The following is a 27,108-nucleotide window of genomic DNA, read 5'->3' on the forward strand; positions in this document are numbered from 1 at the left end:
AATTTGTTATACAATTTAGTAGCGCTTTAATTTTAATTTTAATTTTAAATATTTTCTTTTACTCTTTTCCATTGTTTAATTTTTTCATTATTTTTGTGTAATTGCGAAGTCCTGAAACACTAAATTTTAAAAATATATTTTTATTTAAATTTGTGCGACAGAGTGACGCTCTACTTTTGCCTTTCTAATTTTTCCTTTTTAACTATTTGTTTCCTTCAAACAATGTATCGCATCACTTTTAAACTTCTGTACTTTAATTTACTTTAAAATTGTTTTAAATGTATGCTCGCATCACTTTTAATCTTTTGCTCTTCGGAATTATTTCAATGGTATGCTCGCATCACTTTTCACACACACAAGATTTGGAATTTGCGAACTAGTCGCTGAGGTTGATGACTAAAGTTGAGGTTTGAAGATTTATATGCTGGCCACTGATGCGCAGGTGGGCTTCGCTGGCCCAAAGTGCGGGGACAAATATGGCGCTCACTGGCGCTCCGCTGGCCGCTAGTGCGGCGGCAAAGATGGCGCTCACTGGCGCTCCGCTGGCCGCAAGGGCGGTGGCAAAGACGGCGCTCACTGCGCTCCGCTGGCCGCACCGTGCGGCGGCAAAGATGGCGCTCACTGGCGCTCCGCTGGCCGCAAGGGCGGTGGCAAAGACGGCGCTCACTGCGCTCCGCTGGCCGCACCGTGCGGCGGCAAAAATGGCGCTCACTGGCGCTTGGCTGGCCGCTAGTGAGCCGCCAAAGATGGCACTAAGTGGCGCTCTGCAGGCCGCTAGTGAGCCGCAAAGAAGGCGCTCGGTGGCGCTCCGCTGACAGCTAATGCGGTGACAAAGACGGCGCTCAGTGTCGCTTGTGCATGCACTGTTGCGCTCAAAAAGAGCCGAACCACAAGGCCAATAAAGCAACGAAAACGAACTGCGAAATTGACAATACTAAGTATGTAATATTTAAAAAGAATCCAACGCTTACCAGATTCAAATCCAAGAAAATTACCTAATTGTGACTCGATACACAAATATTTTCACCCAATTGCAAATACGCGTCTATGCTCGCGGGCGGTCACAAAAAAAGTGATTTGACCGGAACCGCCCAGCTTAAGTTGGCTGCGCTTATGCGCGGTGCAGCTGACGAAACGTCAAGCTAAGCTTTTCAACGCAGCTGACGACTCGTCAAGCTGAGCTTTTCAGTGCAGCTGACGCATCACCCTGCTTGAGTGTAAGTTAAAGTTAAACTTGCACACTTTTAAGATGGGATATTTTTAGGCGGTATCTAATTCACATTAGCCTCAGGCGCCTATACAAAACCCCTCGCTAGAATCAGGCTAGGGTATTGTAATCGTACCCTAGACTGACTCCGCCTGAAGCGAACTTACTGCCGTATGTCCTTAACATGGTAATTACCTAACCACCGGGTCTGCAGATCCTGTAAATCTTCCGTTCGCTTTGCTCGTGTTTTAATAGCATGAGTTTGGAGGCTTTATCGCGAATTAAATCAAACGAATCCTGCCGATTAAACGCTAATGAGCAATCATCCAGCAAATTTAATTTCCTAAACAATCCGTAAGTTAACCCAGACGTGATCATATGCTGTTCAAACGCCATGTAATAGGGCGAGGTTCCTATACTAGAGTGAATGGAGGAGCTTAATGCACAACTGATTTTGCTCAGCACTTCGTCTCAATCTTTCTGATCAGGGCGCAAGTAAGCTCTAATTCCAGCTATAACTGACCTATTTACTCGCTCTGCGGCATTTGCTTGAGGTGAGTGAAAGGCCTCTGAGCGAATCTGCGATCCATTGTCGGAAACAATCGTCTCCGGAACTCCAAAAGTCATAAACAATTCGCTTTACAGATATTTTATGACAAGTGCTGCGTTTATCTTCTTTACAGGCTTCAGAAAAACGTATTTAGAAAAATGATCAAGAACAACAAATATTGTAATATGTCCGCTTCGCTATCGTGGATAGGTCCCAATAAAATCTTCCTAATGGCGGTCGAAGCGTATAATTAGGTGTTTTGAGGTCTTAAACACCTCACAGGCATTAATAAAGGCCTTGACGTCAGCCACCAAACCTGGCCAAAAATAGTAGCGCCTAATTCTTTCAACAGTTTTGTGAATACCTCCATGTGAGCACAAGGGATTATTATGTGCTTGAAACAGGACTTTCGGAACCAGCTCTTTCGGTGTCCAAAGCTTCCAGGCATATTCATCGTGCTAACGCTCACCTATGAGATGTTCAGCCTTATGATACACGTATCCATTATCAATTTTCAAATCCGGGAAATTTTTCCATTTGCCTTCACCTTGTGAAGCAAATCTAAATTGTCTGCGGGCTCAAAATGCTCGGATTTTAAATCGACAAGCGACCCATCTCGCAGATCTATCGCTGCTATCGTATCTTCATTGACCTGCGACAACGAATCTGGTACTACATCCAGGGAGCCTCTGCGATAACGCTGTAGAGCTAATGCCCAAAGAGCTAAGCGTGAACTTAAATCGTGATTTGACATGAGCCACTTTAGCGAAGCGTGATCCGTCACTATTTTGAACTCACGTCCTTACAGGGACTGTAAACGCTGTTTTGTCTCGTGATTTAGGCTCTAAAGGCACTTGCCAATATGCATCCTTCAAGTCCAAACTGGTTATATATTCGGCCTTTGGCAGACGGCTCAAGATGCCTTGAATTTGTGGCAGAGGATATGAGTCTTTCTCTGTGAAACTTTTTATCATCCGACAGTCAAGACAAATTCCGGGTACTTTTCCGAGCTTAGTGTCCATAACTATAGGAGATGACCATGCACTCTCTGACTCCTCTATTACGCCGAGCTGCAACATTCTGTCAATTGCGGCGTACATCTCCTTCTCCACCGCGGGTGAAACTGGAAAATGCCGTTGCTTCACAGGCTTAGCATTGCCCACATTTATTGCATGGGATATCAGGTTGGTTTTTCCGAGACCTTCTTGAGCGAAAGAAGGAAAACTCTGTATGACATTGGCCAACTTAACTTTGTCGCCGCTAGACAGTATATCTTCGTCAGCATCGTCACTGTCATTTTTTGTCTCCGCCGTAACCTCTAAGCTTGCAAATTCTAAACATTTTGAAAGATGCTTATAAAGCTTCCAAAAATCAATCCCAAAGTACAATGCTTACTTTAACGATGGTACTATATACAAATTCAAAGACTTTATAATGTTGTCGTATTCAATGTCAACTTTCAAGCGACCTACCACTTGCTGACAGCTTCCGTCCGCAGTGGTAGCGCTTTTCTTCATAGACTTGAAAGTCACCTTTTCCTCCAATAATTCTCTGGCCAAATTGTCTTCACAACAACTTATGGATGCACCGGACTCAAGCAATCCAAGGACTGTGCGGTTCAATATACGAATTGACAAGAATGCCCTTGGATCGAATGATTCTGGAGAGTTCGAGCAAACGTATTCTAATCCGATTATTCATCAATCATCGTTTTTGTGTAAGTCTGGGAACGTGGCAAGTGAAGGATTCGGAGCTTCCACTATTTGTCCGTCATAGTCACATGGCTCTTTGAGGCACTCAAAGTCTTAGGTCTGAACGCCGACTTCGATGTGCCGAACTTGGAGTTTTTTGAACACTTTAGGCAACTTGGCTTGGTTTACAGCTCCACAGCCGAAGCAGAAAACCCTTCCAGTCCTGATATCGGTGCCCTTGTTCTCGGCAATTCCAGCATATCAAGGATATAGCCTCCACCTCTAGATTTTCTGCTACCTCCGATACTTCACGCTTAAAAGGAGCTAGTCTAGCGTATCCATAAGACCGTTTTACGTCGTCTAGAAGCGTTTCACAATGTCTACATATCTCTTTTAGAGCGGGAACGGTTCTGATATTCACATTAAGCAACTCATGTTGAATTTCCGGTCTCAGATTATTTCTAAGCATTCGGACGATCTTGGTATCTGACCACGGAACTTCTAACTGATCGTTTAAAATCGAAGCTATCCTATCGAACTTCAGCAATCGACTAATGATATCGCCAGGAAAACTCTTGTGCTTTGCCTTCAAAAAGCACACTAGCATTTCTGCAAAGAACAGCAAAGTTACCTGCCAGAGTCTGATGAGTTAGCGCTTCCGCTCTGTAGATGAAATTTTCTACGGACACTCCAGTTCCCGAAAATTTTATTTTCCACCCGTTCAAAATTTGAACTACTTTGTCGGGCCTGTTAAGAAGATCGGCTATGTGGGAGATGGGAGTGGCTGAGTGGTGCGACAGGAAATCTGTATTGCCATCAGTTTTCGCATCGTAAACTGGTCTGCTTTCAACTCTTGGAGCGGCTTGCGTAGGAGTGAACCTATTTTCACTATGGACGGGAGTCTATAGCAATCATTGCATGCTATCGACTACAGAACTTTGAATCAGTTCGACCATTCTCTTCATCAGAGTTGTGAGCAATCTTAGCTCCATCGAGAACAAAGGAAATGGATCAGCCGCAGTCAGCATTTCTCGACTCTCGAGTCTGCGACATTGCAACGCCTTGTAATCGACTTCCTGTCGATTGGCTACCCTGCTCTTCCATTAGACGACTTTTGGATTGAGAGCGAGTTTGTAAGCCTAGGCTGTTTGTCGGCTTACTTGCTGCTGGAAAAGTCATGGTCACAAGGTGTTTTACATATATCAGCGACGGATTCACTCTTGCAAAGCAGAAAAGAGCTGGGCTTTCCTAAAGCGCCTTTATTCGGCGAGCGAGGGATACTCATTTGAAAAAGAAATCAATAGAAACGGGTCAACAGTGATAGCGATCACACCATCAACAACTCCAAAAATAATTGTAAAACAAAAAATAAATAAATATATGAATAAATAAATAAATGTATAAATAAATAAATGAGAAAATAAATGAATGATCGTAAAAAACACAACTAAAAAATCGTACTGTTACAAAGTCAAACGAAAAATTCAAAAATCAATTATAATTAGAAATATCATAAACATTTTTAGCCGAGAACAAAGCCTGACATCGCACATATCGTAGGGTAATTTCATTTACTACCGAAATTCTCAAGAAAAAAAAGAAATAGAAATTGTGTGTCAGAATGCATTTTCCATTAAAAGGAGGATACGTTCTGGAGGGATTTATTTTAGGCCTGATTAACGGACAACAAAGCCATCTTCAATACATTTGTTGTATTCCAGCAAATCAGAGAAGCCTAAATTTTAAAGAAGAATTTCATTTTTGAATATTCTTCAGTCATTCGTGGTTGTAACATTGTCTAAACAAAATGTCTATATTTTCCATCCGACTGACATGAAGGACATCAAAATTTGTGCTGTTTCACCAATAATAAAAATAATTTTAATGGCACAAAATAATCAACCGTAATAATAATAATAATAATTTTGTATTTCCTCATACAAATAAATACCCCATTATTGGCAAATATTGTGTAACGAACTGATTTCTTTGGTTTCTGCTCGCTACGGTATTTGTGCGGCTAGCTCAGTAGATTGTGTGTGTTCGTCCCACCAAATTTATATAAACGTGACCACCCAGTAGTTCAGTGAAAAAGCACAGAATTCTCGGGTTCGGAGTGGGTTTATTGCGGTTATAACTGCAGTCGGCTTTCTAACTTGCTCGTCTCGCTGTCTCCGACGGTGTGGGTTGTCTTGTCGCTCCTCGAAGATCCTTGCCCCCTGATTGCACCAGACGTGGCTGGATGTCTTGTTGCTCCTCGAAGATCCTTGACCGCTGATTGCTCCTGACGTGGCTGGCTCGGTGACTGCTCGGCCACGGTTCAGACTCGCTATGGGGTCAGCCGTGCGGGCTTAGGGAAGCGTCACCGTTCTCAGACTAGGGTGAACAGACCGACGAGCTCTCCAGGATCACTCCTCTCGATACCCGACCGCCTGTCCCTTGCTCTGTCCCGGATGGTCCCACGGGCTTCCGCTCAGATCGTGCGGACAGTCAAGGCAGAACGCCAGGAAGCTGCCTCGCTTTTCACTTCGCTTCTGTGCCTCGTGTAAACGAACGTTCCACCCTAGCCTCACCCTTCCGCGTACTGTCCGTGCCGTTCCTGCGGGCTCGATCCTCCTTGCGTGGCCGTTGCGGTGGCGTCCTGCTTGCTGGTGACGATATCCTGCGAACTACTCCTGACAGGTGGCTGTAGGTCTTGACTTCTGTGCTGGGTTCGAGGGTATACGCCGATCCGGGATTTCTCTCCCTTCTGGCTCGTGACTCTCAGGGTCCTGTTGCGCCGCTCCGGGACTTCTCTCCCTTCTGGCTCGCTACTCTAGGGGTTCTGTTGCGCCGTTCCGGGACTTCTCTCCCTTCTGGCTCGCTACTCTAGGGGTTCCGTTGCGCCGCTCCGGGACTTCTCTCCCTTCTGGCTCGCTACTCTAGGGGTTCTGTTACGCCGCTCCGGGACTTCTCTCCCTTCTGGCTTGCTACTCTCGATTTCAAATCTTAGTCTAGTAGACCCTCCAGGCGTACCGCCAGGACTTCGTCGGCAGGACAGAACAGAACTTAGCCGTGTGGTGCCTCCTTATACCTCAGCCACCTGTGTCTTAGTTCGGAGATTCCTAGTAATCCCAATCCCGAACATCTCGACGTGGCGATCTTGCTCCTCGTAGGCTCCCACGGCGCTGCTTCCGACGACTCCTTGCTCTCGACTGATTGCCCTCCACTGGATCACTGATCTCAATGCTCTCGACTGAATGACCGATACTGGATGACTGTTGCTGAATGACTGATCCCGACTGACTGATCTTAATGACTGATGCCGAATGACTCCTCCCAATGACTGCCCCCGCTGCCAGCGCCCTGCGGGTTTATATAGGGCCTCAGGGATCCGTTTGCACACGGCTCGCCAAAACTCCCCACACCGGGTCCAAAGTCCATGGTTTCTGTTTGACCCTCTTGTCCTTGACGCACTGCCTCCCGCCGCCGTCCAGCCTGATGCCGCCGTCCCGCTAATCCCGGAGACGCATGCGACATGTTTGTGTGCCGCACCGCTGCTGAGATGTGGCCCCTTCTTTCCAAAGTCCAAAGTCCGGCGACGTCCCGCTACTCCTTTTTGCACACGGCACTCTCGCTCCGCCCGCCAAGTCTCTGCTCTCTCCGTCTCCATTGTTGGTCTCCAAACTCTCTTGGTCTCCGAACCCTCTTGCTCTCCAAACTCTCTCGCTCTCCAAACCCTTGTCTCCAGCCTCTCTTCCTCTCCAAACTCTCTCGCTGTCCAAACTCTTGTCTCCAAACTCTCTTCCTCTCCAAACTCTCCCGTTCTCCGTCCTCGACCTCTAAACTCTCTCGTTCTCCGTCCTCGATCTCCAAACTCTCTCGTTCTCCGTCCTCGATCTCCAAACTCTCTCGTTCTACGTCCTCGCTCTTCGCCGCGCCGCCACTACGCGAATTCGCCGCGTACCTGGTGAGCGGCCGGCCATCTGCTGCTGGGATTTGTGGGGAGTTATTCAACTCCTCACATTCCCCCCTTACTTCGGGAAAGATTAAGAAAACTCAGCGCTCCCACTCTCCGGCGTTCCCTTGTATATCCTAGCCTTTGAGTCAGGGCGCATCTCGTTCCGGTTCCCTCGGTGCTCCCTCGTTGCTCCCTCGACGTTCCCTCGACGCTTTCCATCTTGTTTCCTTTCCACAGCGTCGGTCGTCCTCCGTATAGCAATTTCGAATCTCCCGCGCCGATCCTCCATCTGTTCCCACTGGGCACCGAGATTAATCAGCTATCGATACCCAGAGGGCCTGCTCACGATATCGATATCGCAGGTGCGGCGTTGCCACTTGCGAGCCGCGATGTTCATCATCACCGATATTTCCATTTTCTTGTGCCCATCGATCGCACTATCGTCCAGTGCCAATCTACCGCCTATCGAGGCGCCCCCTTCCCTGTTGAATGGTGATTTTGCAAATTGTTTATGCCCGTGCACCGATCGGCAGAAGTTTAGTTTTTTTCTACCCCTCAGCGCGGCGTTTCCACTTGTCCTTGCCACTACGTAAGTATTCTGATCACACACCCGACTCCTTGTATGTGCTCATCAGCTTCCTTTCTTTTGGCAGGTTGCCTTTGTTGACCACGAGTGCCCTTTCAGACTCCAGCAGCTGTGCTTCCTGGTTTGGACCCCGATCCGGCCCGCGATCCCGTCTCCTCGTCTGGGCATGATGCCCTTCTCCGTGATGCTTGGCCTCTTTCGGTACAGCTCTCTCAGCTGTGCCGACTTCCCCCTTCCTTCGGCAGACTGCTGCTGCCAGTCCTAATCAGATCCTTGTAGACCTTCTCCTCGCGTCCTTGGAGCTATCCTTGGACCCCTTTCCTCGTGTCCTTTGGGTATCCTTGGAGCTATCCTTGGACCCCTTTCCTCGCGTCCTTTGGGTATCCTTGGAGCTATCCTTGGACCCCTTTCCTCGTGTCCTTTGGGTATCCTTGGAGCTATCCTTGGACCCCTCTCCTTGTATCCTTCGGGTATCCTTGGAGCTATCCTTGGACCCCTTTCCTTGTGTCCTTCGGGTATCCTTGGAGCTATCCTTGGACCCCTTTCCTTGTGTCCTTCGGTTATCCTTTGAAACTTTACTGTTGCCTTTTGTCTACCGTATCTGCTTGTAGCTGCTCGCTGGTGTTCTGTGTTTGTTGTTGTTTCAGCTCGCTCACGTGGATGGTCCTCTCTTTTTTCGTGTTCACGTGCCGTATTTTGCAGATTACTGGTGACGCAAAATCCGTGACCTAGTAAGGTCAATCGTATCTTGCGGCCAACTTTGCTGCGAACCCCTCGGCCGCCTTCGACAAATGATGCTCCTTGGCCCACACGACGTCTCCCACCGCTGGTGTCCATTGTCTCCTCCTCAGGTTGTAATGCCTAGCCTGATCGGGGGGGGCTCTCTCCATTGTCTAAACAAAATGTCTATATTTTCCATCCGACTGACATGAAGGACATCAAAATTTGTGCTGTTTCACCAATAATAAAAATAATTTTAATGGCACAAAATAATCAACCGTAATAATAATAATAATAATTTTGTATTTCCTCATACAAATAAATACCCCATTATTGGCAAATATTGTGTAACGAACTGATTTCTTTGGTTTCTGCTCGCTACGGTATTTGTGCGGCTAGCTCAGTAGATTGTGTGTGTTCGTCCCACCAAATTTATATAAACGTGACCACCCAGTAGTTCAGTGAAAAAGCACAGAATTCTCGGGTTCGGAGTGGGTTTATTGCGGTTATAACTGCAGTCGGCTTTCTAACTTGCTCGTCTCGCTGTCTCCGACGGTGTGGGTTGTCTTGTCGCTCCTCGAAGATCCTTGCCCCCTGATTGCTCCAGACGTGGCTGGATGTCTTGTTGCTCCTCGAAGATCCTTGACCGCTGATTGCTCCTGACGTGGCTGGCTCGGTGACTGCTCGGCCACGGTTCAGACTCGCTATGGGGTCAGCCGTGCGGGCTTAGGGAAGCGTCACCGTTCTCAGACTAGGGTGAACAGACCGACGAGCTCTCCAGGATCACTCCTCTCGATACCCGACCGCCTGTCCCTTGCTCTGTCCCGGATGGTCCCACGGGCTTCCGCTCAGATCGTGCGGACAGTCAAGGCAGAACGCCAGGAAGCTGCCTCGCTTTTCACTTCGCTTCTGTGCCTCGTGTAAACGAACGTTCCACCCTAGCCTCACCCTTCCGCGTACTGTCCGTGCCGTTCCTGCGGGCTCCATCCTCCTTGCGTGGCCGTTGCGGTGGCGTCCTGCTTGCTGCTGACGATATCCTGCGAACTACTCCTGACAGGTGGCTGTAGGTCTTGACTTCTGTGCTGGGTTCGAGGGTATACGCCGATCCGGGATTTCTCTCCCTTCTGGCTCGTGACTCTCAGGGTCCTGTTGCGCCGCTCCGGGACTTCTCTCCCTTCTGGCTCGCTACTCTAGGGGTTCTGTTGCGCCGTTCCGGGACTTCTCTCCCTTCTGGCTCGCTACTCTAGGGGTTCCGTTGCGCCGCTCCGGGACTTCTCTCCCTTCTGGCTCGCTACTCTAGGGGTTCTGTTACGCCGCTCCGGGACTTCTCTCCCTTCTGGCTTGCTACTCTCGATTTCAAATCTCAGTCTAGTAGACCCTCCAGGCGTACCGCCAGGACTTCGTCGGCAGGACAGAACAGAACTTAGCCGTGTGGTGCCTCCTTATACCTCAGCCACCTGTGTCTTAGTTCGGAGATTCCTAGTAATCCCAATCCCGAACATCTCGACGTGGCGATCTTGCTCCTCGTAGGCTCCCACGGCGCTGCTTCCGACGACTCCTTGCTCTCGACTGATTGCCCTCCACTGGATCACTGATCTCAATGCTCTCGACTGAATGACCGATACTGGATGACTGTTGCTGAATGACTGATCCCGACTGACTGATCTTAATGACTGATGCCGAATGACTCCTCCCAATGACTGCCCCCGCTGCCAGCGCCCTGCGGGTTTATATAGGGCCTCAGGGATCCGTTTGCACACGGCTCGCCAAAACTCCCCACACCGGGTCCAAAGTCCATGGTTTCTGTTTGACCCTCTTGTCCTTGACGCACTGCCTCCCGCCGCCGTCCAGCCTGATGCCGCCGTCCCGCTAATCCCGGAGACGCATGCGACATGTTTGTGTGCCGCACCGCTGCTGAGATGTGGCCCCTTCTTTCCAAAGTCCAAAGTCCGGCGACGTCCCGCTACTCCTTTTTGCACACGGCACTCTCGCTCCGCCCGCCAAGTCTCTGCTCTCTCCGTCTCCATTGTTGGTCTCCAAACTCTCTTGGTCTCCGAACCCTCTTGCTCTCCAAACTCTCTCGCTCTCCAAACCCTTGTCTCCAGCCTCTCTTCCTCTCCAAACTCTCTCGCTGTCCAAACTCTTGTCTCCAAACTCTCTTCCTCTCCAAACTCTCCCGTTCTCCGTCCTCGACCTCCAAACTCTCTCGTTCTCCGTCCTCGATCTCCAAACTCTCTCGTTCTCCGTCCTCGATCTCCAAACTCTCTCGTTCTACGTCCTCGCTCTTCGCCGCGCCGCCACTACGCGAATTCGCCGCGTACCTGGTGAGCGGCCGGCCATCTGCTGCTGGGATTTGTGGGGAGTTATTCAACTCCTCACATTCCCCCCTTACTTCGGGAAAGATTAAGAAAACTCAGCGCTCCCACTCTCCGGCGTTCCCTTGTATATCCTAGCCTTTGAGTCAGGGCGCATCTCGTTCCGGTTCCCTCGGTGCTCCCTCGTTGCTCCCTCGACGTTCCCTCGACGCTTTCCATCTTGTTTCCTTTCCACAGCGTCGGTCGTCCTCCGTATAGCAATTTCGAATCTCCCGCGCCGATCCTCCATCTGTTCCCACTGGGCACCGAGATTAATCAGCTATCGATACCCTGAGGGCCTGCTCACGATATCGATATCGCAGGTGCGGCGTTGCCACTTGCGAGCCGCGATGTTCATCATCACCGATATTTCCATTTTCTTGTGCCCATCGATCGCACTATCGTCCAGTGCCAATCTACCGCCTATCGAGGCGCCCCCTTCCCTGTTGAATGGTGATTTTGCAAATTGTTTATGCCCGTGCACCGATCGGCAGAAGTTTAGTTTTTTTCTACCCCTCAGCGCGGCGTTTCCACTTGTCCTTGCCACTACGTAAGTATTCTGATCACACACCCGACTCCTTGTATGTGCTCATCAGCTTCCTTTCTTTTGGCAGGTTGCCTTTGTTGACCACGAGTGCCCTTTCAGACTCCAGCAGCTGTGCTTCCTGGTTTGGACCCCGATCCGGCCCGCGATCCCGTCTCCTCGTCTGGGCATGATGCCCTTCTCCGTGATGCTTGGCCTCTTTCGGTACAGCTCTCTCAGCTGTGCCGACTTCCCCCTTCCTTCGGCAGACTGCTGCTGCCAGTCCTAATCAGATCCTTGTAGACCTTCTCCTCGCGTCCTTGGAGCTATCCTTGGACCCCTTTCCTCGTGTCCTTTGGGTATCCTTGGAGCTATCCTTGGACCCCTTTCCTCGCGTCCTTTGGGTATCCTTGGAGCTATCCTTGGACCCCTTTCCTCGTGTCCTTTGGGTATCCTTGGAGCTATCCTTGGACCCCTCTCCTTGTATCCTTCGGGTATCCTTGGAGCTATCCTTGGACCCCTTTCCTTGTGTCCTTCGGGTATCCTTGGAGCTATCCTTGGACCCCTTTCCTTGTGTCCTTCGGTTATCCTTTGAAACTTTACTGTTGCCTTTTGTCTACCGTATCTGCTTGTAGCTGCTCGCTGGTGTTCTGTGTTTGTTGTTGTTTCAGCTCGCTCACGTGGATGGTCCTCTCTTTTTTCGTGTTCACGTGCCGTATTTTGCAGATTACTGGTGACGCAAAATCCGTGACCTAGTAAGGTCAATCGTATCTTGCGGCCAACTTTGCTGCGAACCCCTCGGCCGCCTTCGACAAATGATGCTCCTTGGCCCACACGACGTCTCCCACCGCTGGTGTCCATTGTCTCCTCCTCAGGTTGTAATGCCTAGCCTGATCGGGGGGGGCTCTCTCCAGATTCCGCCTTACAATCTCGAAGATTTCCCTGAGTTTGTTTGCCTTCTCCCCTGGGGTCTCAGTGGGTCGTCCTGTTCCCAAGGTCTCTCTGTCGTATAGGGCGCTCGGCAGTCTCGGTCCTCTGCCTTGAGTAATAAACGCTGGCGTGTATCCTGTGGATTCCGAAACACTCGTATTTACTGCCAGCATGATTTCAGGCCATTTCTCGTCCCAGTTTCTCTGATCCTGCCCTGTGAACTGCGCTATCATCGTCTTCACGGTCCTGTTTGCTCTTTCTGTCGGGTTCTCTTGCGGGGTATATGGGGCCGTGAACTGTTGCTTGGCTCCCATCTCGGCCAGGAAACTCTTGAAGATTTTGCTGTTAAACTGTACTCCGTTGTCCGTTATGACTACCTTAGGGACACCAAACCTTGCGATGATGCGCTCCCTGAACGCTTTCTTTAGGGACTCGGCTGTCGCGCTCCGCAGCGGCACCACTTCAGTCCACTTGGAGAACCTGTCTATCAGCACCAACAGCATTTGGTTGCCGTGTTTTGAACACGGCAGGGGTCCGACGAAGTCTGCGAACACTGTAGCCCACGGTTCCTCTGGCACCTGCGTTAGCATTTTCCCAGCTGCCTGCATCTGATTTGGCTTGAATCTTATACATGTCTCGCATCCTCTTACGTGGGCTCGAGCGTCCCGGTGCATGCCTGGCCAGTAGTACCGGGCTGCCAGACGTGCTATTGTCCTCCTGCTTCCTACATTGGCCAGCTGCCGGTGAGTCGTGGTTATCTTTCAGCACCGCTTCTCGCAGAGCTTTCGGGACGCACATCTTCCACGTCGCGACATCCTCACTGCCTGTTCTGTGTGGAATGTTCCTGTACAAAGTGTCTCCCTCCATTACGTAGTCCGGGTACTTTTGTGGCTGGGTCCTAATCTTTTCGCGCATGTCCTGAATCCAGCTGTATGCTGCGGAGGCTTCCGTCGCCGATGTCTCCTTGATCCCGGGAATGTTACTGGTAGTGGCAACCTTGATAATACGTCTGCCACCACATTGAGTTGTCCCTTCCTGTACGCTATTTCGAAGTCATACTGCTGCAACTCCAGGGCCCATCTGGCGATCCTTCCTGAATGTGGTCGGTTACCACCTTGATGTGGTACCCTTCCAAATACGGCTTCAGTTTCCGGATCGCCCAGACTATTGCCAAACACTCCTTCTCGGTCGTGGAGTAGTTTTTCTCAGCCCCGTTAAGCGTTCGGCTTGAGTAAGAGATCACCTTTTCGCCACGTTCGGTTTCCTGGGTCAAAATGGCCCCAATACCGTAATCACTTGCGTCCGTCTGCAGGATAAATGGTTTTTCAAAATCCGGGCACGCCAGTACAGGGTCTGCGACCAGCCTTGCCTTTATCTCTTCGAATGCCGACTGATGTTCCTGTGTCCACAGCCACTTGTTGCCCTTGCGCAGCAGATCGTTGAGTGGTTTGACTATTTTTGCGAAGTCAGGTACAAATCGCCGATACCATGAAGCTACTCCCAGGTACTGTCGGAGCTCTCTTACTGTTGACGGCGGCTCTAATTCGGCAATGGCTGCTACCTTTTCCGGATCCGTGCCTATCCCGTCGCTAGTCACTCTATGACCCAAATACAGCAGCTCCTTCTTGAAAAACTGGCATTTTTCCGGGTATAATCTCAGATTAGCGTCTTTCAGTCGCCGGAATACCTCTTTCAAGTTTGTCTTGTGCTCTTCTAGTGTGCGTCCGATCACTATGATATCGTCCTGGTACGCAAATCCGTGAGGCGACATCTCGGGACAAATTACCCGGTCCAACACCCGCTGGAAGGTCGCAGATGCGGAATGGAGTCCGAACGGCATTACTCTCCACTGAAATAAACCCTTTCCCGGCACTGTAAATGCAGTGTACTGCCTGCTGCTTTCTTTCAGCGGGATTTGCCAGTAGCCATCCTTCAGGTCCAAACTGCTTATGTACCGTGCCTCTCTCAGCTGGTCGAGGATATAATTTATTCGAGGCATCGGGTAGGCATCCTTTATCGATTTGGCGTTGATCTGCCTGAAGTCGACGCCCAGTCTCCACTTGCCCGTCTTCTTCCTAACCATCACGATGGGTGAACTGTATGGGCTGGTTGAGTGCTCTATGCATCCCATTTGGAGTAGCTCGTCCACCTTCGCATTGATCTCCCCTTGAACTTTCGGATAGTTCGGGTAGTATCGCTGTTTTATTGGCTTGTCGTCCTTCATCGTTATTTGATGCTCTGCCATGTTCGAGTTCCTGTCATGGTTTTAAAACTGGCTAGCTCTGCCTCCAGGAACTTCGCTGTGTCGTCATACTCTGCTTCCTGCTGTACGACTGCTACCGATAGCCTCTTCTCAATCCTCTCGGTTCCGACTTGGGTTAGAAAGTCCCATCCTAACACCAATGAATCCACTACCCCTGGTAGTATCAACAGGTTCATGGTTAGTCGGTTGTTCCCGAATGCGATCTCCACCTCCAGCTGTTCATCGATTCCGCCGCACCTTCCGTCTGCCAACCTAACTTGCCGCCGTGTCCTCGTAATCCTCCCGAGGGCAGCCAGGTTGTCCGCCAGTTCCTTGCTTATAAAGCTCGCTGTTGCCCCGGTGTCGATCGTGGCCATGTACGTGCTTCCCCCAATCGTCACCGCTGCGGACAACTGCTGTATCTGTTGCTGCTGTGGTGGCGTCCATTGGCCTCCTCGTGGTGTTCCTGTTGCCTGCTGTCGTGGGACTCGTTGCGGCGGTGAAAATTGGTCATCTGTCCGTGTCTCCTGGCTATCTGTCTCCTCGCATCTTCTGCACGTGACCTGCGTTGGTGGTGACGACTTTGCCTTTGAGAACTTGTTTTCTTGGGCGAACGCTTCCCGCTCCTTTTCCAGTTCTTCGTATTCATCGGCTAATAGCATCAACGTGTCCAGGTCCGGCACTTTGTACGCCCTTAAGAAGATCCTTAGGTTTGGGGTGCAGTTTTCCTTTATGATCTTTAAGGTGTCTTTCGCAGAATAGTTTAGTGGCCTCGACATCGTTTGCATGTCGATCATGTAGTCTTTAAATGACTCACTGAAACCCTGCTTCCGTTGCCTGACCTGGTCCGACAGCCTTGTAAGGAATCTCTCGGCAGAAAATAGAGATGGAAGCTCTCAATGAACTCGGCCCAGGTTTTCCATTGTTTATTGTTGGCGATAAACCACTTCAACGCCCTTCCTTTCAGCAACTCCGGCATTGCTCGGGGGATCATGTCTAGGTCTAAACCGTAGGTGTTGGCGGACCATTCGACTTGTTCCAGGAACTCAAACGGTTTCTCCGCCCCGTCGAACCTGAATGACCACTCGAGGACTTGTTTTGCGACCCTTGCATAATCCTCCTGGCTGTGTCTAGAGGTCAGCACCGTTGTCTTCCTGTCCTGGCTTGACTCTCTCCTGTGGGCCTCCCTTTGCATGTTGTCGACGCTCAGGCTTGCTACTAGGCTATCCCCTTCAGCGTTAGTTAGCGTGATACTCGGGCCGGTTCTGTCGTAATACATGGCTTCCAGCTCAGCCCAGATGTCGGCAAGTTGTGGGTCGTTCTCTGTTTCGGAGTAATACTCCGACAATGTCCTTCTCATGTCCTCTAATCTGCCGTCCAGGACGACATTAAGCCTTTGTGCGACATGGGCGAAGTCCTCCTTCTTAAGGCGGTAAATCCACTTCTTTCCCATTCTGTTTATTTTGCTTTCACCGCTGGGACAATCACGTTTTGGGCGCCAGATGTAACGAACTGATTTCTTTGGTTTCTGCTCGCTACGCTATTTGTGCGGCTAGCTCAGTAGATTGTGTGTATTCGTCCCACCAAATTTATATAAACGTGACCACCCAGTAGTTCAGTGAAAAAGCACAGAATTCTCGGGTTCGGAGTGGGTTTATTGCGGGTATAACTGCAGTCGGCTTTCTAACTTGCTCGTCTCGCTGTCTCCGACGGTGTGGGTTGTCTTGTCGCTCCTCGAAGATCCGTGCCCGCTGATTGCTCCTGACGTGGCTGGCTGTCTTGTTGCTCCTCGAAGATCCTTGACCGCTGATTGCTCCTGACGTGGCTGGCTCGGTGACTGCTCGGCCACGGTTCAGACTCGCTATGGGGTCAGCCGTGCGGGCTTAGGGAAGCGTCACCGTTCTCAGACTAGGGTGAACAGACCGACAAGCTCTCCAGGATCACTCCTCTCGATACCCGACCGCCTGTCCCTTGCTCTGTCCCGGATGGTCCCACGGGCTTCCGCTCAGATCGTGCGGACAGTCAAGGCAGAACGCCAGGAAGCTGCCTCGCTTTTCACTTCGCTTCTGTGCCTCGTGTAAACGAACGTTCCACCCTAGCCTCACCCTTCCGCGTACTGTCCGTGCCGTTCCTGCGGGCTCGATCCTCCTTGCGTGGCCGTTGCGGTGGCGTCCTGCTTGCTGGTGACGATATCCTGCGAACTACTCCTGACAGGTGGCTGTAGGTCTTGACTTCTGTGCTTGGTTCGAGGGTATACGCCGATCCGGGATTTCTCTCCCTTCTGGCCCGCTACTCTAGGGGTTCCGTTGCGCCGCTCCGGGACTTCTCTCCCTTCTGGCTCGCTACTCTAGGGGTTCTGTTACGCCGCTCCGGGACTTCTCTCCCTTCTGGCTTGCTACTCTCGATTTCAAATCTCAGTCTAGTAGACCCTCCAGGCGTACCGCCAGGACTTCGTCGGCAGGACAGAACAGAACTTAGCCGTGTAGCGCCTCCTTAGACCTCAGCCACCTGTGTCTCAGTTCGGAGATTCCTAGTAATCCCAATCCCGAACGTCTCGACGTGACGATCTTGCTCCTCGTAGGCTACCACGGCGCTGCTTCCGACGACTCCTTGCTCTCGACTGACTGCTCTCCACTGTATCACTGATCTCAATGCTCTCGACTGAATGACTGATACTGGATGACTTTTGCTGAATGACTGATCCCGACTGACTGATCTTAATGACTAATGCCGAATGACTCCTCCCAATGACTGCCCCCGCGGCCAGCGCCCTGCGGGTTTATATAGGGCCTCAGGGATCCGTTATTTCCCTTTTGCACACGGCTCGCCAAAAAAAAAAGTCCATGGTTTCTGTTGTCCTTGACGCACTGCCTCCCGCCGCCGTCCAGCCTGATGCCGCCGTCCCGCTGATCCCGGAGACGCATGCGACATGTTTGTGTGCCGCACCGCTGCTGAGATGTGGCACCTTCTTTCCAAAGACCAAAGTCCGGCGGCGTCCCGCTACTCCTTTTTGCACACGGCACTCTCGCTCCGCCCGCCAAGTCTTCGCTCTCTCCTTCTCCATTGTTGGTCTCCAAACTCTCTTGGTCTCCGAACCCTCTTGCTCTCCAAACTCTCTCGCTCTCCAAACCCTTGTCTCCAACCTCTCTTCCTCTCCAAACTCTCTCGCTGTCCAAACTCTTGTCTCCAAACTCTCTTCCTCTCCAAACTCTCCCGTTCTCCGTCCTCGACCTCCAAACTCTCTCGTTCTCCGTCCTCGATCTCCAAACTCTCTCGTTCTCCGTCCTCGATCTCCAAACTCTCTCGTTCTACGTCCTCGCTCTTCGCCGCGCCGCCACTACGCGAATTCGCCGCGTACCTGGTGAGTGGCCGGCCATCTGCTGCTGGGATTTGTGGGGAGTTATTCAACTCCTCACAATTGGAAGGGAAAATTCGAACCCAACTTTTTCTTATTAGCCAAAACGGAATTGATTGTATATTACTTTTCTGTAATCCATAAAGGTTTTTGAGATAAAGTCGAATTTTCTTGAAAAGAAAATGAATGAAGGAAAATAAAGAGAAACTTGAACTTAACCGAGAGTCTTAATGAGTGATTACTGTACTCACTAAAGCCTCACGTTGGTCGCCATATCTGTAACGTGAAACGGAAGGAAGCTCAAGACGACAGGGCTAATGGTATGTGCGGGGCACACTTTAGAGTCCGGCTCTAGCTCGTCGGCTTTGGGGGTAGTGGTCTTCCCTATACCAATAGCCCTTTCCTTCGCTGCTCATTATTATTAATTAAAGATCAGAATTGAGTGTGCCGCGACAAAAAAGTAATTGCCAGAAAAATAGCCGGAAAGAGAAGAAAAATATGAAAAATGTCTCAAAAAAAAAAAAAAAAACAAAGAGAGAGTGAGAGAAAAGGAGGGAAAAAGAGAGAGAGAGGGAGGAGAGAGAGAGAGAGAGAGAGTAAACTAACGAAAGGGAGAGAGAGGGAGCGAGTATTAAGGTAGGTCACCACAGCTGTTATGTGATGAGTGTCCCTTCCCAGCCTATTAGCACTGCATCAGAGCATGGCTCTTTTGATCCCTTTTAACCCTACGACAGTGTTGTCAACGACTCGTCTCGGCTAATAAGGAGTAAAATACTTCATAATTAATAAAATTTAATTAAAAATAAATGTTAAATGAAAAAATTATCAATAATAAGTCGTAATATTATAAAAGTTTTTCTTTTAAATATGTATACGTAATTTTTCCCAGTGCTTTATATTTTAATTAGTTTTGCTTACTGCATGATTTGTATTCCTATAATAATCGTTTTTTTTTCTTTTAGTTTTTATCTATCCGATTTAATAATTTTAATTTCTTTCTTATGCGTTTCTTTTAACTATATATGTTGCGTGTATGTGCCTAATTAATCATGTCAATAAAATGTATGTGTTTTCAATAAAAAAAAACTTACAGACAGAACTCCAGCGGCGGCGATCGATCTTTGGCAAAGTACTGAAACCTTGCTGTAGAAAAACTAAAATTTTCACCACACATTGACAACTCATTTGGGACAATCGCGAGGCAAAAGAAAAAATAAGATTCTATATAATTCTGATTTGATTTAAACTTGCACCGACTTCCATTATTTATTGCTTAGGTTTGATTTAATACTCTATTTTTTGGTTAGGCATTTAGCCTGAAAAGCTTTTAGCTGTCTTGTTTTATAAGTTTTAACTTTCTTTTAATTTGTAGGCAACACTTTTAACAATAGTTTAAACTTCCTAAAATATCCCTTGCTCTACATTTTTATTTTTTTGATCATTTTGTGTTGGTACATTTGTATTGGTATAATTTTGTAGCGCTTTGCTTTTTAACTTGTTATACAATATAGTAGCGTTTTAATTTTAATTCGAATTTTAAATATTTTGTGAACAAATCAGTTGCGCTCTTTTGAATTGTTAAATCATTTTATATGTCAATTTTTTGTTTGTATGTTTGTTTCATTTGTACATTTAACTATCGCAACAATTTTCTTTTACTTTTTTATTTGTTTTAGTTTTTCGTTTTTATTGTGCGATTTCGAAGTTCTGTTATACTAAATTTTAATAATATATTTCTATTTGAATTTGTGCAACAGAGTGACGCTCTACTTTTGCCTTTCTAATTTTTTTTTTAAATATTTTTTTCTTTCAAACAATGTATTGCATCACTTTTAAATTTTTGTAGTTTAATTTACTTTGAATCTGTTTTAAATGTATGCTCGCTGGCGCTTCGCCGGCGCAGTAAGACTCTCTGCTTTTTGAAATGTGGACAAAAGAGAGCCGCTCTGTAGCGCTTCGCTGGCCGAAAGTGCGGTGTCAAAGATGGCGCTCAGTGTCGCTTGTGCAGGCACTGTCACGCTCAAAAAGGGCCAAGCCACAAGGCACCGAGCGCCTTCTTTAGCGGCCAGCCAAGCGCCAGTGAGCGCCATCTTTGCCGCCGCACTTGCGGCCAGAGGAGCGCAGTGAGCGCCGTCTTTGCCGCCGCCCTTGCAGCCAGCGAAGCGCCGGTGAGCGCCATATTTGCCGCCGCACTCGCGGCCAGTGGAGCGCCAGTGAGCGCCATCTTTGCCGCCGCACTTGCTACCAGCGGAGCGCCAGTGAGCGCCATCTCTGCCGCCGCACTAGCGGCCAGCGGAGCGCCAGTGAGCGCCATATTTGTCGCCGCACTTGCGGACAGCGGGAAGGGAAAATTTAAGAAGTTTAAACTATTGTTAAAAGTGTTGCGTACAAATTAAAAGAAAGTTAAAACTTATAAAACAAGACAGCTAAAAGCTTTTTAGGCTAAATGCCTAACCAAGAAATAGAGTATTAAATCAAACCTTAGCAATAAATAATGGAAGTCGGTGCAAGTTTAAATCAAATCAGAATTACATAGAATATTATTTTTCATTTTGCCTTGCGATGAGATGTCAACGCTTGGTAAAAATTTTATTTTTTCTACAGCAAGGTTTCAGTACTTCGCCGAAAATTGATCGCCGCCGCTGGAGTTCTGTCTGTAAGTTTTTTTTATTGAAAACACATACATTTTATTGACATGATTTATTAGGCATATACACGCAACGTATATAGTTAAAAGAAACGCATGAGAAACAAATTAAAATTATTAAATCGAATAGATAAAAACTAAAAGAAAAAAAAAGATTATTATAGGAATACAAATCAAGCACTAAGCAAAACTTATTAAAATGTAAATCACTGGGAAAAATTACGTATACATATTTAAAAGAAAAACTATTATAATATTACGACTTATTATTGATAATTTTTTACTATTTCAAGCGTTTATAATGAATTTTTGTTCAACATTTATAACATTTATAATTTATTCTTTATTAGCCGAGACGAGTCGTTGACAACACTGTCGTAGGGTTAAAAGGGATCACAAGAGCCATGCTCTGATGCAGTGCTCATAGGCTGGGAGGGGACACTCATCATATAACAGCTGTGGTGACCTACCTTTATACTCGCTCCCTCTCTCTCCCTTTCGTTTTTTTTATTCTCTCTCTCTCTCTCCTCCCTCTCTCTCTCTTTTTCCCTCCTTTTCTCTCACTCTCTCTTTGTTTTTTTAATATTTTTTTTGGGACATTTTTTTAGATTTTTCTTGTCTTTCCGGCTATTCTTCTAGCAATTACTTTTTTGTCGCAGCACGCCCAATTCTGATCTTTAATTAATAATAATGAGCGGCGAAGGAAAGGGCTATTGGTATAGGGAAGACCACTACCCCCAAAGCCGACGAGCTAGAGCCGGACTCCAAAGCGTGCCCCGCACATACCATTAGCCCTGTCGCCTTGAGCTTCCTTCCGTTGCACGTTACAGGTATATGGAGCCGTGAACTGTTGCTTGGCTCCCATCTCGGCCAAGAAACTCTTGAAGATTTTGCTGTTGAACTGTACTCCGTTGTCCGTTATGACTACCTTCGGGACCCCAAACCTTGCGATGATGCGCTCCCTGAATGCTTTCTTTAGGGAATCTGCCGTCGTGCAGCGGCACCAAATCAGTTCACTTGAAGACCTGTCTATCAGCACCAGCAGCATTTGGTTGCCGTGTTTTGAACGCGGCAGGGGTCCGACGAAGACTGCGCATACTGTAGCCCATGGTTCCTCTGGCACCTGCGTTAGCATTTTACCAGCTGCCTGCATCTGATTCGGCTTGAATCTGGTACATGTCTCGCATCCTCTTACGTGGGCTTGAGCGTCTCGGTGCATGCCTGGCCAGTAGTACCGGGCTGCCAGACGTGCTCTTGTCCTTCTGCTTCCTACATGGTCACCTGTTGGTGAGTCGTGGTTCTCTTTCCGCACCGCTTCTCGTAGAGCTTGCGGGACGCACATCTTCCACGTCGCGACATCCTCACTGCCTGCTCTGTGTGGAATGTTCCTGTACAAGGTGTCTCCCTCCATTACGTAATCCGGGTACTTTTGTGGCTGGGTCCTAATCTTTCCTGAATCCAGCTGCATGCTGCGGAGGCTTCCGCCGCCGATATCTCCTTGATCCCGCGCAGTGTTACTGGTAGTGGCTGTCTTGATAATGCGTCTGCCACCACATTGAGTTGTCCCTTCCTGTACGCTATTTCGAAGTCATACTGCTGCAACTCCAGGGCCCATCTGGCGATCCTTCCTGAAGGGCTCTCGATGCTGTTGAGCCACTTCAGCGCCATGTGAAGTGGTACCCTTCCAAATACGGCTTCAGTTTCCGGATCGCCCAGACTATTGCCAAACACTCCTTCTCGGTCGTGGAGTAGTTTTTCTCAGCCCCGTTAAGCGTTCGGCTTGAGTAAGAGATCACCTTTTCGCCACGTTCGGTTTCCTGGGTCAAAATGGCCCCAATACCGTAATCACTTGCGTCCGTCTGCAGGACAAATGGTTTTTCAAAATCCGGGCACGCCAGTACAGGGTCTGCCATCAGCCTTGCCTTTATCTCTTCGAATGCCGACTGATGTTCCTGTGTCCACACCCACTTGTTGCCCTTGCGCAGCAGATCGTTGAGTGGTTTGACTATTTTTGCGAAGTCAGGTACAAATCGCCGATACCATGAAGCTACTCCCAGGTACTGTCGGAGCTCTCTTACTGTTGACGGCGGCTCTAATTCGGCAATGGCTGCTACCTTTTCCGGATCCGTGCCTATCCCGTCGCTAGTCACTCTATGACCCAAATACAGCAGCTCCTTCTTGAAAAACTGGCATTTTTCCGGGTATAATCTCAGATTAGCGTCTTTCAGTCGCCGGAATACCTCTTTCAAGTTTGCCTTGTGCTCTTCTAGTGTGCGTCCGATCACTATGATATCGTCCTGGTACGCAAATGCGTGAAGCGACATATCGGGACCAATTACCCGGTCCAACACCCGCTGGAAGGTCGCAGATGCGGAATGGAGTCCGAACGGCATTACTCTCCACTGAAATAAACCCTTTCCCGGCACTGTAAATGCAGTGTACTGCCTGCTGCTTTCTTTCAGCGGGATTTGCCAGTAGCCATCCTTCAGGTCCAAACTGATTATGTACTGTGCCTCTCTCAGCTGGTCGAGGATATAATTTATTCGAGGCATCGGGTAGGCATCCTTTATCGATTTGGCGTTGATCTGCCTGAAGTCGACGCCCAGTCTCCACTTGCCCGTCTTATTCCTAACCATCACGATGGGAGAGCTGTATGGGCTGGTTGAGTGCTCTATGCATCCCATTTAGAGAAGCTCGTCCACCTTCGCATTGATCTCCCCTTGAACTTTCGGATTCTTCGGGTAGTATCGCTGTTTTATTGGTTTGTCGTCCTTCATCGTTATTTGATTCTCTGCCATGTTCGACGTTCCTGTCATGGTTTTTAAACTGGCTAGCTCCAGGAACTTCTCTGTGTCGTCATATTCTGTTTCCTGTTGTAGGACTGCTACCGATAGCCTCTCCTCGAGCCACCCATTGTGTCGGTTCCTGGCCGGTATTCTCACCTCGTGTCCAGCGCACCTTACCTCGGTTCCGACTTGAGTTAGAAAGTTCCATCCTAACACCAATGAATCCACTACCCCTGGTAGTATTAACAGGTTCATGGTTAGTCGCTTTTTCCCGAATGCGATCTCCACCTCCAGCTGTTCATCGATACCGCCGAACCTTCCGTCTGCCAACCTAACTTGCCGCCGTGTCCTCGTAATCCTCCCGAGGGCAGCCAGGTTGTCCGCCAGTTCCTTGCTTATAAAGCTCGCTGTTGCCCCGGTGTCGATCGTGGCCATGTACGTGCCTCCCCCAATCGTCACCGCTGCGGACAAATGCTGCTCCTCCTCGATTAGCTTGCCCGTTAGTTTGGAGAGGTAGCATCTTGCGACCTCCGCTCGCCTCTCTGCGGCTGAGGTCGCTGGGAATTTCCCGCCTGCAGGCAGCACTCGACGCTCCTGACACCTAGTCTCCCGCACATCCAGCAGAACAACAGGCGTTGGAGTCTACATCCTCGTGCCCAGTGTCCGTGGCCGCCGCACCTTCGGCAGGCCTTATGGGGTTCTGCAATGTGTGTCGTTCTCCGCGGCCTCTGTGTTGTGTTTGGCGGTCACCACACCGTGTTCGCTGGTTGTATCTGTTGCTGCTGTGGTGGCGTCCATTGGCCTCCTCGTGGTGTTCCTGTTGCCTGCTGTCGTGGGACTCGTTGCGGGGGAGAAAATTGGTAATTTCTCCGTGTCTTCTGGCTATCTGTCTCCTCGCATCTTCTGCACGTGACCTGCGTTGGTAGTGACGACTTTGCCTTTGAGAACTTGTTTTCTTGGGCGAACGCTTCCCGCTCCTTTTCCAGTTCTTCGTATTCATCGGCTAATAGCATCAACGTGTCCAGGTCTGACACTTTGTACGCCCTTAGGAAAATCCTTAGGCTTTGGGTGCAGTTTTCCTTGATGATCTTTAAGGTGTCTCTCGCAGAATAGTTTAGTGGCCTCGATATCGTCTGCATGTCGATTATGTAGTCTTTAAATGACTCACTGCTTTCGTTGCCTGACCTGATCCGACAGCCTTGTGAAGAAATCTCTCAACAGAAAGTATAGATGGAAGCTCTCAATGAACTCGGCCCAGGTTTTCCATTGCTTATTGCTGGCGATAAAGCACTTCACGCCTGGGGGATCATGTCTAGGTCTAAACCGTAGGTATTGGCGGAACATTCTACTTGTTCCAGGAACTCGAACGGTTTCTCCGCCCCGTCGAACCCGAATGAACACTCGCGGACTTGTTTAGCGACCCTTGCCTAATCCGACTGGCTGGGTCTAGATGTCAGCACCGTTGTCTTCCTGTCCTGGCTTGGCTCTCTCTTGTGAGCTTTGCTTTCACCGCTGGGACAATCACGTTTTGGGCGCCAGATGTAACGAACTGATTTGTTTGGTTTCTGCTCGCTACGGTATTTGTGCGGCTAGCTCAGTAGATTGTGTGTGTTCGTCCCAACAAATTTATATAAACGTGACCGCTCAAAGGTTCAGTGAGAAAGCACAGAATTCACGGGTTCGAAGTGGGTTTATTGCGGGTATAACTGCAGTCGGCTTTATAATATGCTTGTCTCGCTGTCTCCGACGGTACGCGTTGTCTCGATGCTCTCTCGCCTCGTTAACACGGTGTTCCAGTTTTGTTGCTCCCTGAAGGTCCTTGTCCGCTGCTTGTTCCTGACGCGTTGGCTTGGTGACTGCTCGGCCGTGATTCAGACTCGCTATGGGGTTAGCCGTGCTGCCTGCTCTGTGTGGAATGTTCCTGTACAAGGTGTCTCCCTCCATTACGTAATCCGGGTACTTTTGTGGCTGGGTCCTAATCTTTCCTGAATCCAGCTGCATGCTGCGGAGGCTTCCGCCGCCGATATCTCCTTGATCTCGCGCAGTGTTACTGGTAGTGGCTGCCTTGATAATGCGTCTGCCACCACATTGAGTTGTCCCTTCCTGTACGCTATTTCGAAGTCATACTGCTGCAACTCCAGGGCCCATCTGGCGATCCTTCCTGAAGGGCTCTCGATGCTGTTGAGCCACTTCAGCGCCATGTGGTCGGTTACCACCTTGAAGTGGTACCCTTCCAAATACGGCTTCAGTTTCCGGATCGCCCAGACTATTGCCAAACACTCCTTCTCGGTCGTGGAGTAGTTTTTCTCAGCCCCGTTAAGCGTTCGGCTTGAGTAAGAGATCACCTTTTCGCCACGTTCGGTTTACTGGGTCAAAATGGCCCCAATACCGTAATCACTTGCGTCCGTCTGCAGGACAAATGGTTTTTCAAAATCCGGGCACGCCAGTACAGGGTCTGCCATCAGCCTTGCCTTTATCTCTTCGAATGCCGACTGATGTTCCTGTGTCCACACCCACTTGTTGCCCTTGCGCAGCAGATCGTTGAGTGGTTTGACTATTTTTGCGAAGTCAGGTACAAATCGCCGATACCATGAAGCTACTCCCAGGTACTGTCGGAGCTCTCTTACTGTTGACGGCGGCTCTAATTCGGCAATGGCTGCTACCTTTTCCGGATCCGTGCCTATCCCGTCGCTAGTCACTCTATGACCCAAATACAGCAGCTCCTTCTTGAAAAACTGGCATTTTTCCGGGTATAATCTCAGATTAGCGTCTTTCAGTCGCCGGAATACCTCTTTCAAGTTTGCCTTGTGCTCTTCTAGTGTGCGTCCGATCACTATGATATCGTCCTGGTACGCAAATGCGTGAAGCAACATATCGGGACCAATTACCCGGTCCAACACCCGCTGGAAGGTCGCAGATGCGGAATGGAGTCCGAACGGCATTACTCTCCACTGAAATAAACCCTTTCCCGGCACTGTAAATGCAGTGTACTGCCTGCTGCTTTCTTTCAGCGGGATTTGCCAGTAGCCATCCTTCAGGTCCAAACTGATTATGTACTGTGCCTCTCTCAGCTGGTCGAGGATATAATTTATTCGAGGCATCGGGTAGGCATCCTTTATCGATTTGGCGTTGATCTGCCTGAAGTCGACGCCCAGTCTCCACTTGCCCGTCTTATTCCTAACCATCACGATGGGAGAGCTGTATGGGCTGGTTGAGTGCTCTATGCATCCCATTTAGAGAAGCTCGTCCACCTTCGCATTGATCTCCGTCGTCCTTCATCGTTATTTGATTCTCTGCCATGTTCGACGTTCCTGTCATGGTTTTGAAACTGGCTAGCTCCAGGAACTTCTCTGTGTCGTCATATTCTGTTTCCTGTTGTAGGACTGCTACCGATAGCCTCTCCTCGAGCCACCCATTGTGTCGGTTCCTGGCCGGTATTCTCACCTCGTGTCCAGCGCACCTTACCTCGGTTCCGACTTGAGTTAGAAAGTTCCATCCTAACACCAATGAATCCACTACCCCTGGTAGTATTAACAGGTTTATGGTTAGTCGCTTTTTCCCGAATGCGATCTCCACC

The 27,108-nt window shown here is 49.2% G+C and overlaps 1 protein-coding gene across 1 annotated transcript; it reads right to left on the reverse strand.

Annotated features, from left to right (window-relative positions):
- Positions 1-376: 376 nt before the first annotated feature.
- Positions 377-20,412, reverse strand: LOC122817916 (antifreeze protein Maxi-like). Its single transcript, XM_044091365.1, has 2 exons — positions 20,203-20,412; positions 377-871 (listed from the first exon to the last, which is right to left on the reverse strand). The coding sequence occupies exons 1-2, from the start codon at positions 20,410-20,412 to the stop codon at positions 377-379; spliced, it is 705 nt and encodes a 234-aa protein (XP_043947300.1).
- Between the last annotated feature and the right edge of the window lie 6,696 nt (positions 20,413-27,108).

Source organism: Drosophila biarmipes, unplaced genomic scaffold (assembly GCF_025231255.1).
Source record: "Drosophila biarmipes strain raj3 unplaced genomic scaffold, RU_DBia_V1.1 ptg000009l, whole genome shotgun sequence".
NCBI lineage: Eukaryota > Metazoa > Arthropoda > Insecta > Diptera > Drosophilidae > Drosophila > Drosophila biarmipes.

What these genes read in the sequence shown, in the direction of transcription:
- LOC122817916 (XM_044091365.1), bottom strand. Translation starts at nt 20,412, where the DNA reads ATGGCGCTCACTGGCGCTCCGCTGGCCGCTAGTGCGGCGGCAGAGATG. An exon ending in CTGCGCTCCTCTGGCCGCAA is followed by an intron (nt 872 to 20,202) that starts GTGCGGCGGCAA and finishes GCTCTTTTTGAG; the next exon opens with CGCAACAGTGCATGCACAAG.